The following is a 15,328-nucleotide window of genomic DNA, read 5'->3' as shown; positions in this document are numbered from 1 at the left end:
GAACAGCACGTTTCCTAGAGTATACACTGAAATAGTTTTTCAATGCTTAACGAATGAGTCATTAATGCAGCTGCAAAACCTAAAACAATGGGTAAATAACTGATCTTAAAAGGAAATAATAGGGCTTCCCTGGTGGCGCAGGGGTTGAGAGTCCGCCTGCCGATGCAGGGGACACAGGTTCGTGCCCCGGTCCTGGAAGATCCCACATGCCGTGGAGCGGCTGGGCCCATGAGCCATGGCTGCTGAGCCTGCGCATCCAGACCCTGTGCTCCACAATGGGAGAGGCCACAAAAGTGAGAGGCCCGCGTACTGCAAAAAAAAAAAAAAAAAGGAAATAACAAAGGTAAGAAGACAAAAAAGTTAAACTAAAGCACTGTGAAGAGGAAATGGTGTTTCAGTGATCTTTTCCACATTAGGACACATCCAGAAGGTATTATCTTACTTTTATTTATAAGTTTAGTTTTGATTTTAGAAATAACTAGTAAAAGGAAATATTTTAGTAATTGTATATAATCATTGCATGTTTCATAGTTTTCTTATTCATGAATACTTAGAGTAATTTACTAATCTGAGAAAACTTGAAATAAAGCAGCAAGTACTCAGTTCTTTAGATTATTACTCACATAATAATTAGTTTCTAGAAATTACTCATAAATTTTGACCAGACACAGAAGTCCATTAACTATTCAGAGTGTTAAAATTCTCAGACTTTGGAGAATAAATTAAAGGTATTTTTCACAATCCTCAAAAGACTCACAAATTGCTGGGGATTGGGAGGTAAAATAAAATATTTTGAAAAAAATTGACTCACTTCTCAGAAACCTATACTAAAAAAAGTAATACGGAAAAGGCTCTGCATACAAAATTTTTTTGATACATTCCTTACTATACTAGTGACAAAGTAGAAAGGGTATAAAAATAAATTATTTAAGAATAGTCAAGAAAATTATTCTTGACAGATGTTGAAGTGGGAAAAAAGACCCAAAGTTAGTGATTCAAATGTAAAACCTGGCAGTCTTTGCTGCATGTGATAAGGCACAAAAGTGCTAAGAGAATTATTGGAAGGCTATATTAAAATACACATCGCAGAAAAAAAGATAAACAACTAGAATGTATTTGATGAAGATGAACATTAACTTAGGCAGAAAGAACTGTCAATACATTTACAATCTTGAAAAAAAGGAGTATTACACATCAGCTAATTAAGGGCAGTGCTATTACTAAGGGTGGTGACATCCAAGAAAAAGCTATCTTTAGCAGGATTTGTTGACCATATAGAAATGCCAAGAGTGCAAATTGAGTAGTAATTAGGTAACTGCCAAGACTACTGAGCAATCAAGGGACTAATCTCCACCCATTCAATATACCTCCTCTCCCACTACCACCACTAGAACAATGAACAAGGACCAAAAATAATGATGCACTATCGAGAATAAAATACAATATTAAAATTTAAGTAAGTCTGCAAAAACTCACGTGATGAGAAAAAGAGGAATCATAAGAGATTTGGGGGTCTTCATTACTGGCACATATACCCATAGAAGGATCTTCACCTAGGAGATCTGGAGGGGTAGCTGTTTCCAGGGTCACTTTGTGAAAATTAAATTTCACAATTTAAATCGCACAATTGAATGCGAGGCAACACACAGTTTGTAGGACTAGAGCAATATTCCCTCACTGTAGTTGGGGGGAACCCTCCGTCCAGACTTGGAACTCAGACTAGGCTTAAAGCAGCTCCAGGCAGCGGGGCTGGAGGAGCGTCGAAGGTGTAGGGCGACCGCCAGAATCACTGCCAGGAGGAAGAGCACCGAGATCAAGGCCAAGGTCACCACCAGGTAAAACTGCAGCTCAGCTTGGGGGTCAGGGGGCTCAGAGTGGTCACTGAGGTCCGGCAGCGCCTCCTGCAGGCTGTCCGCGAAAACCAGGAGCAGCGTGGCGGTGGCCGAGAGGGGCGGCTGTCCCCCATCGCGCACAGCAACCAGCAGGCGCTGGCGGGCCGCGTCCCTGTCGCCTAGGGCCCGCGCCGTGCGCACCTCGCCCGTGTGCAGCCCCACGCTGAACAGTCCGGGCTCGCTGGCCTGCAGCACGTGGTAGGACAGCCAGGCGTTGTGTCCAGAGTCGGCGTCCACCGCCACCACCTTGGTGACCAGGTAGCCGGGCTGTGCGGCGCGCGGCACCGTGTCGAAGAGCGCCGAGCCGTCGGGCCCCAGCGCCGGGTACAGCACCCTGGGCGCGTTGTCGTTGCGGTCGCCCACCAGCACGCGCAGGCTCACGTTGGCGCTGAGCGCGGGCGAGCCGTGGTCGCGGGCCTGCAGCATCAGCTCGAAGGCGCGCAGCTGCTCGTGGTCGAAGGCGCGCTGCGCGAACACCACGCCGCTCTGCGCGCTCACGGACACGTAGGACGACAGTGCGCGCGGCTCCAGGTCGCTGGCCAGGATGGAGTAGGAGACGTGGCCGTTGGGCCCCAAGTCTGGATCTGAAGCGCTAACTTGGGCGATGAAGTCGCCGGGGCGGGGGGGTTGTTTTCTGGCACGTGGACCACGTAGGAGGCCTGGTGGAAAACTGGAGCGTTGTCGTTGACATCGCGGATGTGTAGGGTGATGCTTGTACTGGAGGAGAGGGGAGTCTTGCCCTTGTCGGTGGCTGTGATGGTGACATTGTACTCTGCCCTCTGCTCTCGGTCTAGGGCACCGTCAATCACTAGCTTGTAATAATTCTTGGAGGTGGATTCTAATTTGAAGGAAACTCCTTCCTGAATATAGCATGTCACCATACCATTTTGCCCAGAATCCTGGTCTTGCACTTTAATGAGGGCTATTACGGTTCCAAGGTCTGAGCCCTCAGGAATCTGGCTAGAGAAGGACATTAATGTCACCTCTGGAGCATTGTCATTCTCATCAACAATTCCAATCTGAACATTACAGTGAGCTTTGTGTACCCCTCCATCCTTAGCTTCTACACCCAACAAATACCTACTTGTCTCTTCAAAGTCTAATGTACCATTGGTTGTGATGTCACCAGAATTTGGATAGAGAAGGAAGAGGAGGCTGGTACTTGTTGGGGCACTGAGGAAGACATGGGTGATTTCTGCATTAATGCCCTCGTCCTGGTCAGTAGCCATCACTCACAGCACGGAGGTTCCCCGGGGCACATTTTCTTGGAGGCTAACCCTGTAAGTGTCCTGGCTGAACACAGGAGCATTATCTTTGGCATCGGTGACCTGTATCCAGATCTGGGTAGTGCCGCTTAGAGGAGGGTCCCCACCATCCATGGCAGTCAGGATTAAGTGGTGGGAGCTCTGCTGTTCTCTGTCCAGAGATTTTTCCATCAGTAATTCTGGGTATTTACTTCCATCGGGACTTTCCTTTGTTGACAGAGAGAAGTGCTCATTGTGGCTGATGGAATATATCTTCAGTGAGTTACTTTCTACATCTGCATCTTGTGCAGAATCCAGAGGGAATTTTACCCCTGGTAAGGCTGACTCGCAGATTTCCAAGTCAATGCTGTTTGCAATGACACTTGGTGCATTGTCGTTAATATCTTGAATTGCAACACTCACATGGAAAATAGTCATTGGGTTTTCAGCGACCATTTCAAATTCCAGTGCACACTCAGATTTCCTCCCGCAAATCTTCTCTCGATATATCCTACCGCTCACTAGCAAATCCCCATTCTCTGCACTCACACTGAAAAACTCCTCTGCACTAATCCGCAGTTTTCGAGCTGGCAGCTCCTGGACACTGAGCCTCAGATCCTTGGCCAGGTTCCGCACCCTCGAGCCCTTGGCCAGCTCCTCTGAAACTGAGTACTGGATCTCCTGGGAGATTGCCCTCCACAACAAAGACAGCAGGAAGAGAAGCAGTACCTGACCTCTCATTGTTTCAGCTTTTCTAGAGCTCCTAAGCATTTCTTGAACTCTCTGGGAAGCTGCTCTTCAAGATGTCTCTGGGATGTTTAAAAAAATCAATGACAGCTCCCTGGACTTTTGTGATTTGAGGGTAGGACTTATTTGTTAGGCGCTTGAGGTTGCACAGGAGGTGCGTCTGTGTTCCGATGTGCACAGGACAAACAGGAAAACACTCTGCCCTTCACTCCTGCAGAACTGAGAACCCTTATGTTCCTTTTGGTCAACAGTAGCACCCGGAGGTTGTCTGAAAAAACTGTATATTGCCCAACTATTTATTCCTCAAACTGTAAGCTCTTGAACCTATATATCTTGTCTTTTTATTTGTTGGAAAGAACAAACTATTCAAATTTTCCCTTTAAATCTGATATTTTCTAGCTTTTCATAATTTTTAAGTGTTGCCATCATTTTATTCTTCTTTCTTCATTAAATATTTTTCATAAGGCATATACAGCTTTTTTTCAGTTTTGGGGGCAGAAATATCTTCAGTGATTCCACTGTATTTATAAACACTGGCATGACTAGTACGGATGTAACCAATTAGGTTACTGGTAGTGGATAAAAAGGTCTAATCTTTGCAAAAAAAGGAGTGAGTCAAAGCCCTAGACTTATTTTAATATATTGCTCATCATTTTAAAACATAGATAATCTTCCCATTAAGTACAGAGGAGCCTGATATTTTGTTAAAGAGACCAATCTAGTATTTGAGCACACACGTTTTTATAAAACTGAATCCTGTGTAAGCTTATTTATTTCTTTGAAATCAGTGATTCTTTACTATATGACTGTATACACAAATACCCCTTAATGCCAATTCTCAGCTCCAGTAAATTTATACCATTAATAAGTGTAATGAGTTTGATTTGACCACTGGTAAATCTTGGAGAGGAATTGAGAGTTCTTAGACACTCCATTTTGAAACTTACCTGTAATCGTTGAACCAGTCTTGGGTAACTAAAACAAACACCTTTATTTCAAATGCACTACCAAATTAAATACAAACTCAACAATTTATTCTGTTATTTTGCAGTGCTAATCCATACCCCTCTTACATTCCAGTCAAGACAGATTATTATCTGTTTTCTGAAGACATCGTTTCCCTTGTTTTCCCTACTTCATGCCTTTATACTTTCTGTTCCTTTTATTATAAACCCTCCTCCCTTTTTATTGTAATGAAATCTTGCCTATCCTTTAAAAATCCTTTTTAGTTAAAATGGGATGTCTGAGACTTCTTATAATCCATACAAGTAGATGCCTTTGTACTCTGTGCATTTTCCCAGGGTATATGTAGGCTATGCTTTTTAAAAAAATTTATTTATTTTATTTATTTATTTTTGGATGCATTGGGTCTTCATTGCTGTGCGTGGGCTTTCTCTAGTTGCCGAGAGTGTGGCTACTCTTCGCCATGGTGCGTCGGCTTCTCATTGTGGAGCACGGGCTCTAGAGTGCAGGCTCAGTAGTTGTGGCGCCAGGCTTAGTTGCTCCGCGGCATGTGGGATCTTCCCGGACCAGGTCTCGAACCCGTGTCCCGTGCATTGGCAGGTGGATTCTTAACGACTGAGCCACCTAGGCTATGTTTTATATGATATTCTTAGAAAATTCTCTTTGAACATATAAAGTTCCCCTGACCCTAGCCATTTAATTTTTTTTTTTTTTTTTTTTTTTTTTTTATTTTGCTGTACGCGGGCCTCTCACTACTGTGGCCTCTCCCGTTGCGGAGCACAGGCTCCGGACACACAGGCTCCGCGGCCATGGCTCGCGGGCCCAGCCGCTGCGCGGCATGTGGGATCTTCCGGGATAGGGGCACGAACCCGTGTCCCCTGCATCGGCAGGCGGACTCTCAACCACTGCGCCACCAGGGAAGCCCCATTTAATTTTTTTTCTCACTACACGGAAAGGTATATTAATATTGTAAACATTTTTCCTAAAAAATATTCCAAAGGTAATGTGCCTTTTTTCTGTGATGCATTTGCAGGCTTGAGTGAGAATATACACTTTTCTGCTTTCAGTTATTTTGTTCAGGCCCTTTTGTCTCACAATTTTTTTTTTTTTTTTTTTTTTTTTTTGCGGTACGCGGGCCTCTAACTGCTGTGGCCTCTCCCGTTGCGGAGCACAGGCTCTGGACGCGCAGGCTCAGCGGCCATGGCTCACGGGCCTAGCTGCCCCGCGGCATGTGGGATCTTCCAGGACCGGGGCACGAACCCGTGTCCCCTGCATCAGCAGGCAGACTCTCAACAACTGCGCCACCAGGGAAGCCCTGTCTCACACTTTTGACTGTACCTTTTCCTAACACACTGAAGGAGAGCTGTATTCCTTTCTTTGAGACCTAATGAAATCTATTTTGGCCTAATTTTGGATGACTCTCTGGTGTGATTTTATGGGTGAAAGTAATTTCATAAAGTTCAAAATGGGCCAACAATTTCTAGCCCAAGAAAGTTGTAGGACTCCTACTCCATTGTTGAAGTGGATGGTCTGGAAACCTCTCATAGAGGTTAAGACATATCTCCTTACATTTTAAAATCCTTCCCAAAGGACAAGACCTGCCACTCTAAGGCTCATAACAGTTTAGGCAATTGAGCTTCCCACCTTCAGAGAAAAGGCTGAAATCCATATGGATACACACACACACACACACACACACACTTTAAGTATACAAAGTAGGGACTACATGCCAGGTAAAAGAATTTTACCTATGTCTATGTTTTTTACCCGATCATTTTTATGTCATCAGGATGAAATGAGTTTGGTCTGTCTTGGAAGGAGTTAAGCATCATATTATTATAGCCTAAAGTACCATATATATACGTGTTTATATATATATAATATATATATATATATGCCTGTTTACCAGGATAGATTAGGTAGGTTGGAATGACAAACTTCATCACAGTGATTTAAAATGAAAAAAGTCTACTTATCACAGGTATACAGATCAATGTTGAGTCAACCATAGGGCTCTTCTGTCACTGTAGTTATTCAAGGACCCAGATAGATGGCACAGTCACAATTTCAAAGAGTAAGTTAGAAATCTGGTAATTCTTACAATGGCAACTAGAACTTCGTTTGGGAAGAGATTCACACACGTCCATTTACAATGTATTGGTCAGAACTATTTACTAGGCCCACTCAGCCATACCAGATCAGGAAGTGCATCCCCATCACAATCCCAGAAGAAGAAAGGAACATATATTTAAACAAAAGGATCAGTGACCACATTGCTTTATTTTCAAATAAATGTGTGTTAAAGCTTTATAATAACCACACTGGCATTAACTGTTCTTTATAATGTTCAAAAAGAAATAAGCTCACCTGAAGTTGCTTGGGATCTCCTTTCATTTCAAGTAAATCTTGAGCTATCAGGAGAGGTTCACTTTTCTCACAGCTCTCCTGGCTGATGAGCGTGTCCGCATAGTTGGGCTGTGGGAAGATCAAGTGACTCCTCCGGGAGTCCGCGGTGAGCGAGACCTCGTGGGAATAGGTCTGCAGGAAAGCCCGCACCCCGTCCACGCCCACAAAGTGAGAGGCGGGTACGCCCGCTGGTACACCTCCCGAAGCTTGCAGCACATGTGATCTGTGCCAGCACTGCAGTCTGAGCACCAGCAGCACGACGATAAAGGCCAGGAAGATGCAGGACACCGCGGCCAGTGCCACCACCAGGTACAGTGTGAGGCCTGAGTCATCAGGGTCTGCTGAGGGCTTGAGGCTTCCCAATTCGGCCAGGACGTCTGGGATGCTGTCAGCCACAGCCACTGTGAGAGTGACTGTGGCGGAGAGAGGGGGCTGGCCGTGGTCCTGGACCGCCACCACCAGGCTCTGCTTGAGCGCGTCTCTATCCAGCAGGGCCCGCGCTGTGCGCACCTCGCCCGTGTGCAGCCCCACCGTGAAGAGTCCTGGCTCGCTGGCCTTGAGGAGGCGGTAGGACAGCCAGGCGTTCTGGCCCGAGTCTCTGTCCACAGCCACCACCTTGGTCACCAGGTAGCCGGGCTCTGCAGAGCGGGGTGCCAGCTCTACACCTGTGGAACCATCGGTGGGGAGGGTGGGGTATAGGATTTCAGGTGCATTGTCATTCTGGTCCAGCACGAGTATGCTTAGAGACACGTTGCTGCTGAGTGGAGGGTCCCCGCTGTCACTGGCTGTCACCAATAGTTCCAGGTCTCTAACCTGCTCATAGTCGAAGGAGCGCAAGGCATACAGGACTCCGGTGTCTGAGTTTATGGAGATGTAGGTGGAGAGAGGCGCCCCCTGGAAGGCATCCTCAGTCAGTGCATAGGTGATGTGGGCATTCTCCATGCTGTCAGGGTCCTGGGCGGTCACAGAGAAGATGGAGGCTCCCCTGGGGTTGTTTTCAGGAATGTAGGCAGAATAGGAGGCATGAGTGAAAGCAGGTGGGTTGTCATTGATGTCCGCCACATGCAGGGTGATGTGTGTGTCTGTGGACAGCGGCGGACTTCCCCAATCTGTAGCTCTCAGAGTGATGTTATATTCGGACACCTGTTCACGGTCCAGGCATCTGGCTGTCACTAAGCGGTAATATCGGTTTATTGATTTTTCTAAATTAAATGGCATATTTCCCAGAACAAAAACTGTGACTTGCCCATTTTGCCCAGAATCCCGATCATGCACGTTGATAAGGGCAATTTCCCTTCCAGCAGTAGCCTCTTCTGGGACTGATCCTGTGAGAGAAGTAATCGTAATTTCCGGGGCATTGTCATTCACATCCAGAACTGTGACCAGAATCTTAGCTCTTGAAAGGAGACCTAGTCCATCTTGTGCTTCAATTTTAATTTCATAGAAAGTAGCATCCTCATAATCTAGGCTTTGTGATATTGATAAATCCCCAGTCACTGAGTTGAGATAAAAAATCTGAGCGATTCTCCCAGGCATTTTATCTAGTACATAGGATACTTGAGCATTAAATCCCTCGTCAGGGTCAGTGGCATTCACCGTGAGCAGCCAGGTGCCTACCGGCAAGTTCTCCTGAACACTTACTCGATACTCAGGCTGAGTAAATACTGGTGGATTGTCATTTGCATCCAGCACTATCACTTGGATGCACAAGTTGCTAGAATGAACAGGGTCGCCACCATCAGAAGCAATTAGGACAAGCTGGTGAACTTTCTTTTCCTCACGGTCAAGAGCCTGCTGCAGCACCAGCTCTGGGTACTTGGCCCCATCAGAGACACTCTTCACAGCCAGGGAGAAGTAGTCATTGGGGCTGAGCTGATAGTTCAGCAGAGAGTTCATGCCCACATCTGGGTCAAATGCAGTCTTAAGTGGAAATCGAGTTCCAGGAACCGTTAGTTCACCAATTTTTATTTCCAATTCCTCTGTTAGAAAATCAGGAGCATTGTCATTAAGGTCTTTAATTTCTATTTCTACTTCAAAAATTTTCAGTTTGTCTTCAACCAGGATGTTAAAACTCACCAGACACCGCGCGCTCTGAGCGCAGAGCTCCTCCCGGTCTATCCTGCCCGCAGTGACCAAGCTGCCGCTTCCCGGGTTCAGAGCAAAGAGCTGCGTCCTACCTCTGGAGACGATGCGGACTCCCCGCTCCGCCAGCTCCTGGGGCTCCAGCCCCAGGTCCTTGGCGATGTTGCCCACGAAGGAGCCTTTCTCCAGCTCCTCTGGCACCGAATAGCGGATCTGCCCGCATCCGGTCTTGCACAGCGTCCCCAGAAGCGCGTACAGCAGGGCCAGTCCTCCGCCATTTCTGAATCTCAGGTAATTGGTCATTTCCTTTTTGGTGAATTATTTTCTCTGAATTGGGTACCAATTTCTCACGACGGACTTCAGTCTTATTTTCTCAAGGAACTAACCCTTTCGTGGGCCTAATTAATAGGTTACGGAGCTGGCTGACTGAAAGGGTGAGCTTTGGAGCAGCCTCGGAACTTGTCAGTGTGATTTGCTGGTTCTTTGCTCTTTGGGAACAAGGAAATGGATTAGCTCTTCAGTGGCGTTTTCCTCCTTGAGTGGTGAACAGCGACGCTCAGAGGCATAACCGTTTACTGCACCCTCTTAGACAAACCCAAGCCAGACTTTCTGTTTCTCAGCACCTGACATTCTTTTTATCAGAGGTAATGGGATCAGTTTTTATTTCACATAACTGAATCGCTATATGTTAAAGGATGTGACTTCAAGTTATCTTCCTTGGGAAGCCATGAGCTAATCTTAAGATCACTAATATTGCCTCAAACATGCTGAAGTTACTGTTTTGAAATGTTCAGACAAAGTTTAAGAACCTCACAGAAATATCAGCCATATTTATAGGGCATGCCTCTTGAAATTTGTCCTTGATAGCCTGACATCTTGGCTTCAATATTTTCCATTTAACCTATTCATTAAACACACATATAATTAAGTGTACGACAAAACCTGGGGATTTAAGGTGAACAATATGAACACAGCCACTTCCTTCACAGAGTTATAAGGATATAAAAGCAAACAAGGAATTACAGTGCATTGAGATTACTACCATAATGGGAGAAGCCAAGGGCAATGGGAGGGCCTCCAACCTGGACTTGGAGGTTAGCAAAGGCTTCCCCAAGAAACATGAGAGGAGTGGATCAGGGATAAGGCCTGGATGTGAGAGAGGAGAGCATGGGAATGCCTAGATGTGAGAGAGAAACCACAGAACTTCAGGGTACTGAAAGTAGTCCACTTTGCCTAAATCTAGAGTATGAAGATGTTTTTAAGGATTGAAAAACTGAAACTAGTAGAGATAAAGTATTGTTTTATATGCCAGAAACCCTTTTCCTGTATTTGTTTTCCTCTCCAAGCACAGAAATAGGAATTCATTTGTCACTTCAATCATGATGTGATATATACCTATGTATAAGGCATTTATTTTCAGGAAGAGTTACTATAAGCACTAAAAGGAACTTTGTATTCAATTTTCCTCGGTTCATACTTTATTTACCTGCAAAATGTTATGACATGTTATTCCACAGTGAGTTCCAACTTTATCTCAAAGAACATTATGTAACAGTAGTAAGACAATGGAATGCATTGTTTCAGATCAATTCTCCCTCCAATGTCCTTAAACAATAAAGAATCACAGCACCTTAAAGAATGACAATACCATTATATACATGACTTAGTTAGTACATGATTATTTCCAAATAAAAGATGATCCCATTTATATACAATATTAGCATATTTTTCGTTCTCTGTTATTAAATATATAACTAACATACTAAAAGCCAACATGGGAAGAGGAATGGGGAAGGAAAACTTGGTCGTAAGGGGGACTTATGTTGGTTGAGGAATTGGAAACATTTTTAACAGCTGCTGTGAGTAGGAAACTTTGAGAAGAGAAATATAAAAGGAGAACCTTTAGGGGAAATAATTTGATATGGTCTCTGAATCCCTTGAGGATATATATTATTTTTAAAGATAAAAGGCAATGTGGTTTGCACATATGAGAAAAAATAAAAGTAACGGGGGGACATCCCTGCCAGCGCAGTGGTTAAGAATACGCCTGCCAATGCAGGGGACACGGTTCGAGCCCTGGTCTGGAAAGATTCCACATGCCACGGAGCAACTAAGCCCGTGTGCCACAACTACTGAGCCTGAGCTCTAGAGCCCACGAGCCACAACTACTGAAGCCCGTGCACCTAGAGCCCATGCTCTGCAACAAGTGAAGCCACCGCAATGAGAAGCCCATGCACCACAATGAAGAGTAGCCCCTGCTTGCTGCAACTAGAGAAAGCCCGCCTGCAGCAACGAAGACCCAACGTAGCCAAAAATAAATAAATAAATTTATTTTAAAAAAAGTAACACGGAACAGAAACATCTTCACTGTTATACAAACCATGTATTATAGAGCAAATGATAACTCAATCACTTCTTAAAGGAACACAGAGCTACTTTAGAGGCTAATGAGATTTTTAACTAAACAGAGATTCCATGACATACCCTCCTGAAACACGGTGAAGCATATATATTTCTAAATTTGCATCTTTTAATAAGGAAGATCATGCAAATCAAGAAAAATGAAGAATCTCACTGCCAAACTGAAGGAAAAATATTAAGACGGAGTGAGAAGAAAACAACTAACTAAAGTATTTCATTATTCATAAACAAGTATACATAAACATAAAAGCCTTAAAATTTAAAGGAGGGAGGCATCTGGGGAAACATAAAAGTCAACATTTATATTTCTAAGAAAGAAAGAATTGTTAATCCAGGTGCATGAGATGGTTTCCTCAGGGATGAGAAAGAAGTATGAGAAGCCAGACACGCCAGTTCCTCAGGCAGTGCTCTTTTGATAACCTAAATATCACCTTCACTTACTAACTCCTGATTTATACTCATGACGCAATGATTCTAGCTCCTCTTCCTGTTTACACTGTGTGAACACTTAGAACTAGAAAGAAATAGTTCACCAGGACTAATTTCCTAAAAATTGAATATATCCGCAAAGAAATATGGGAAATAGAAAAGGTATGGTAAACTGTGGAGACAGCTAAGTAATTAGGTAAATTTATTTCTTTTAGCAAAGTAGCTCACAGGTATATTGTGAAGAGAATTTACCTGAGAAAAAGTTTCTTCTTTGTCTTCAGGTATAAGTTGAGGTTCTGAAAGAAAATCCTTTTTCTCACAGCTCTCCTGGCTGATGAGCGTGTCTGCGTAGTTGGGCTGAGGGAAGATCACGTGACTCCCCCGCGAGTCCGCGGTGAGCCAGGACTCGTGGGAATAGGCCTGCAGGAAAGCCCGCACCCCGTCCACGCCCACAAAGTGAGAGGCGGGCACACCCGCTAACCCGCCTCCTGAAGCCTGGAGCAGGCGCGACGTGTGCCAGCGCCTCAGCCTGAGAGCCAGCAGCACAATGACAAAGGCGAGGAAGATGCAGGACACCGCGGCCACCGCCACCACCAGGTAGAGTGTGAGACCTGAGTCGTCAGGGTTGGCAGAGGTCCTGATGCTGCCCAAGTCGGCCAGGGCCTCGGGGATGCTGTCCGCCACTGCCACGGTGAGCGTGACCGTGGCCGAAAGAGGGGGCTGGCCGTGGTCCTGGACCGCCACCACCAGGCTCTGCTTGAGCGCGTCTCTGTCCAGCAGGGCCCTTGCTGTGCGCACTTCGCCCGTGTGCAGCCCCACCGTGAAGAGTCCTGGCTCGCTGGCCTTGAGCAGGTGGTAGGACAGCCAGGCGTTCTGGCCCGAGTCTCTGTCCACGGCCACCACCTTGGTCACCAGGTAGCCGGGCTCTGCAGAGCGGGGTGCCAGCTCTACACCCGTGGAAGCGTCGGTAGGGAGGGCGGGGTACAGAATTTCCGGCATGTTGTCGTTCTGGTCCAGCACGAATATGCTCAGTGACACGTTGCTGCTGAGCGGTGGGTTCCCACTGTCATGCGCTGTTACCCACAACTGCAGTTCATGGAATTGCTCATAGTCAAAGGAACGCAGCGCGTAGAGGATGCCGGTGTCAGAGTTGATGGAGATGTAGGAGGACAGAGGTGCCCCCTGAATGATGTCCTCAGCCAAGTTATAGGTTACATGGGCATTGTCATCACTGTCGGGGTCATGGGCCATCATGGAAAAGATGGAGGCACCTCTGGGGTTGTTTTCTGGAATGTAGGCAGAGTAGGATGTGTGGGGAAAGGTGGGAGGGTTGTCATTGATGTCTGCCACCTGCAGCAAAATGTGGACATCTGTGGACAGAGATGGGTTCCCTCCATCTTTAGCGATCACAGTGATGTTGTATAAGGAAAACTGTTCCCTGTCAAGGACTCTGGTTGTAACCAGTCGGTGGTAATTGTCCACTGACCTTTCTAATTTGAAAGGAAGTTTCTCTGGGAGTGAACATGTGATAAATGCATTCTGCCCAGAGTCTCTGTCATGTACATTGAAAAGCGCAATTATGGTTCCTGGAGGAGAGTCTTCAGGAACCGAACTGGTAGCAGACGTCATGTAAAATTCTGGGGGGTTGTCATTCACGTCGAGAACAGTGACAATGACCTTCGTTCTGGTCAGAAGGCCTGGACCATCCTGAGCTTCAATATCAATTTCATGGAATTTGGCATCCTCATAATCTAGGCTTTTTATGATCGTTATTTCTCCAGATGATGACTTAAGCTCAAATACCTCTGAGGTTTCTTCAGGATTTTTCTCCAGAAAATATGCCACTTGAGCGTTGTATCCCTCATCTGCATCAGTGGCGGTCACTGTGAGTAGCCGGGTGCCTACGGGCGTATTCTCTGGAACATTTACATGGTACTCGGGCTGTGTAAAAACAGGCGCGTTGTCGTTCACATCCAGGACCATCACGCGGATGCGGGAGGTGCCAGATCTGACAGGGTCGCCCCCATCCAAAGCCACAAGAACGAGATGGTGAACGGCCTCTTCCTCACGGTCAAGGGCGCGTTCCAGCACCAGCTCCGGATACTTATTCCCATCTTTTCCGCTTCGCACGTCCAGGGAGAAGTGGTCATTTGAATTAAGTTCGTACCTTTGGAGGGTGTTCTCTCCGACGTCTGCATCATGCGAGCTCTTCAGAGGGATCCGGAATCCTGGCGTAGTCGTTTCACTGATTTTTAGCTCCAGTTCCTCTACTACAAAGCGAGGTGCATTATCGTTAATATCTGTTATTTCCACCTCTACTGAATAAATACTCAATTTATCTTCCCGGAGTATGTTGAAACTCAGCAGACACCGCGCGCTCTGAGCGCAGAGCTCCTCCCGGTCTATCCTGCCTGCGGTGACCAAGCTGCCGCTTCGCGGGTTCAGAGCAAAGAGCTGTGTCCTACCTCTGGAGACGATGCGGACTCCGCGCTCCGCCAACTCCTGAGGCTCCAGCCCCAAGTCCTTAGCGATGTTGCCCACGAATGAGCCCTTTTCGATCTCTTCTGGCACAGAATAGCGCATCTGCCCAGCTCCAGCCTCCCACAGGGTCGCCAAAAGAAGGCACAGCAGGACAAGCCTTCCGCGGTTTGGCAAATTTAGCAGAGCCGCCATTTCTTGAGCTGCAGTCCTTTCTCCCAGGCAACTTCCAGCATCCAGGGCGGGATTCCAATCTTTATTCCTCAGGGTCTGAGGTGACCAGCATTCAAGGGACCCAGGTAACTGTGGAGAGAAGTAGTGGGCTGCTGGACTTAATTTTTTTGCTGTCCCGAAGCTTGCGGGCCAAACGCCCAGCCCTTTGTGTTAATGAGAGCCGTAATGTTGGAGTGGATGTCTCACAGGCTTACTTCTTAGGTGGTCAACAGCGACGCCCAGAGGCCTAAGTAATTTCTGCACTCTTTCAGGTAAACCGAGTTATTATTTGTTGCCCTTGTGACTTTCAAATTGTTGTGAAGACTCTTACAGTTCTAAGATACCTTAGAAGTAGCTGTTTCAAGTCAGGAGTCCTTTTTTTCAGAATGAATAAGAATGGTGTGAATGAATGTGACCTTGATAGTAGTTGCAAGGAAAGTATCATTGAACGCT

At 46.1% G+C, this 15,328-nt stretch overlaps 3 protein-coding genes across 3 annotated transcripts; all 3 read right to left on the bottom strand.

The window, feature by feature from the left end:
- Nucleotides 1-105: 105 nt before the first annotated feature.
- Nucleotides 106-9,909, bottom strand: LOC308616368 (protocadherin gamma-A3-like; the record flags this gene model as incomplete). The annotated part of the gene is made up of 2 exons (XM_081232623.1): nucleotides 7,214-9,909; nucleotides 106-309 (listed from the first exon to the last, which is right to left on the bottom strand). Exons 1-2 carry the CDS (start codon nucleotides 9,635-9,637, stop codon nucleotides 106-108), a joined length of 2,628 nt encoding a protein of 875 aa, XP_081088749.1. The 5' UTR covers nucleotides 9,638-9,909.
- LOC308615648 (protocadherin gamma-B1-like) lies at nucleotides 1,659-3,877 on the bottom strand (the record flags this gene model as incomplete). The annotated part of the gene is given in 3 exon segments (XM_081231236.1): nucleotides 1,659-2,500; nucleotides 2,503-3,124; nucleotides 3,128-3,877. Coding segments are annotated over 3 exon segments (2,214 nt in total).
- Nucleotides 9,910-11,928: 2,019 nt separating the features above from the next.
- Nucleotides 11,929-15,069, bottom strand: LOC308615798 (protocadherin gamma-A2-like). The gene has a single exon (XM_081231593.1). The coding sequence runs from the start codon at nucleotides 14,855-14,857 to the stop codon at nucleotides 12,377-12,379; it is 2,481 nt and encodes an 826-aa protein (XP_081087719.1). The 5' UTR covers nucleotides 14,858-15,069; the 3' UTR covers nucleotides 11,929-12,376.
- Between the last annotated feature and the right edge of the window lie 259 nt (nucleotides 15,070-15,328).

The sequence above is a fragment of the Mesoplodon bidens genome (assembly GCF_964165515.1).
Source record: "Mesoplodon bidens genome assembly, chromosome: 4".
In the NCBI taxonomy this organism is placed as follows: Eukaryota; Metazoa; Chordata; class Mammalia; order Artiodactyla; family Ziphiidae; genus Mesoplodon; species Mesoplodon bidens.
This window is presented reverse-complemented; position numbering and strand designations above follow the sequence as displayed.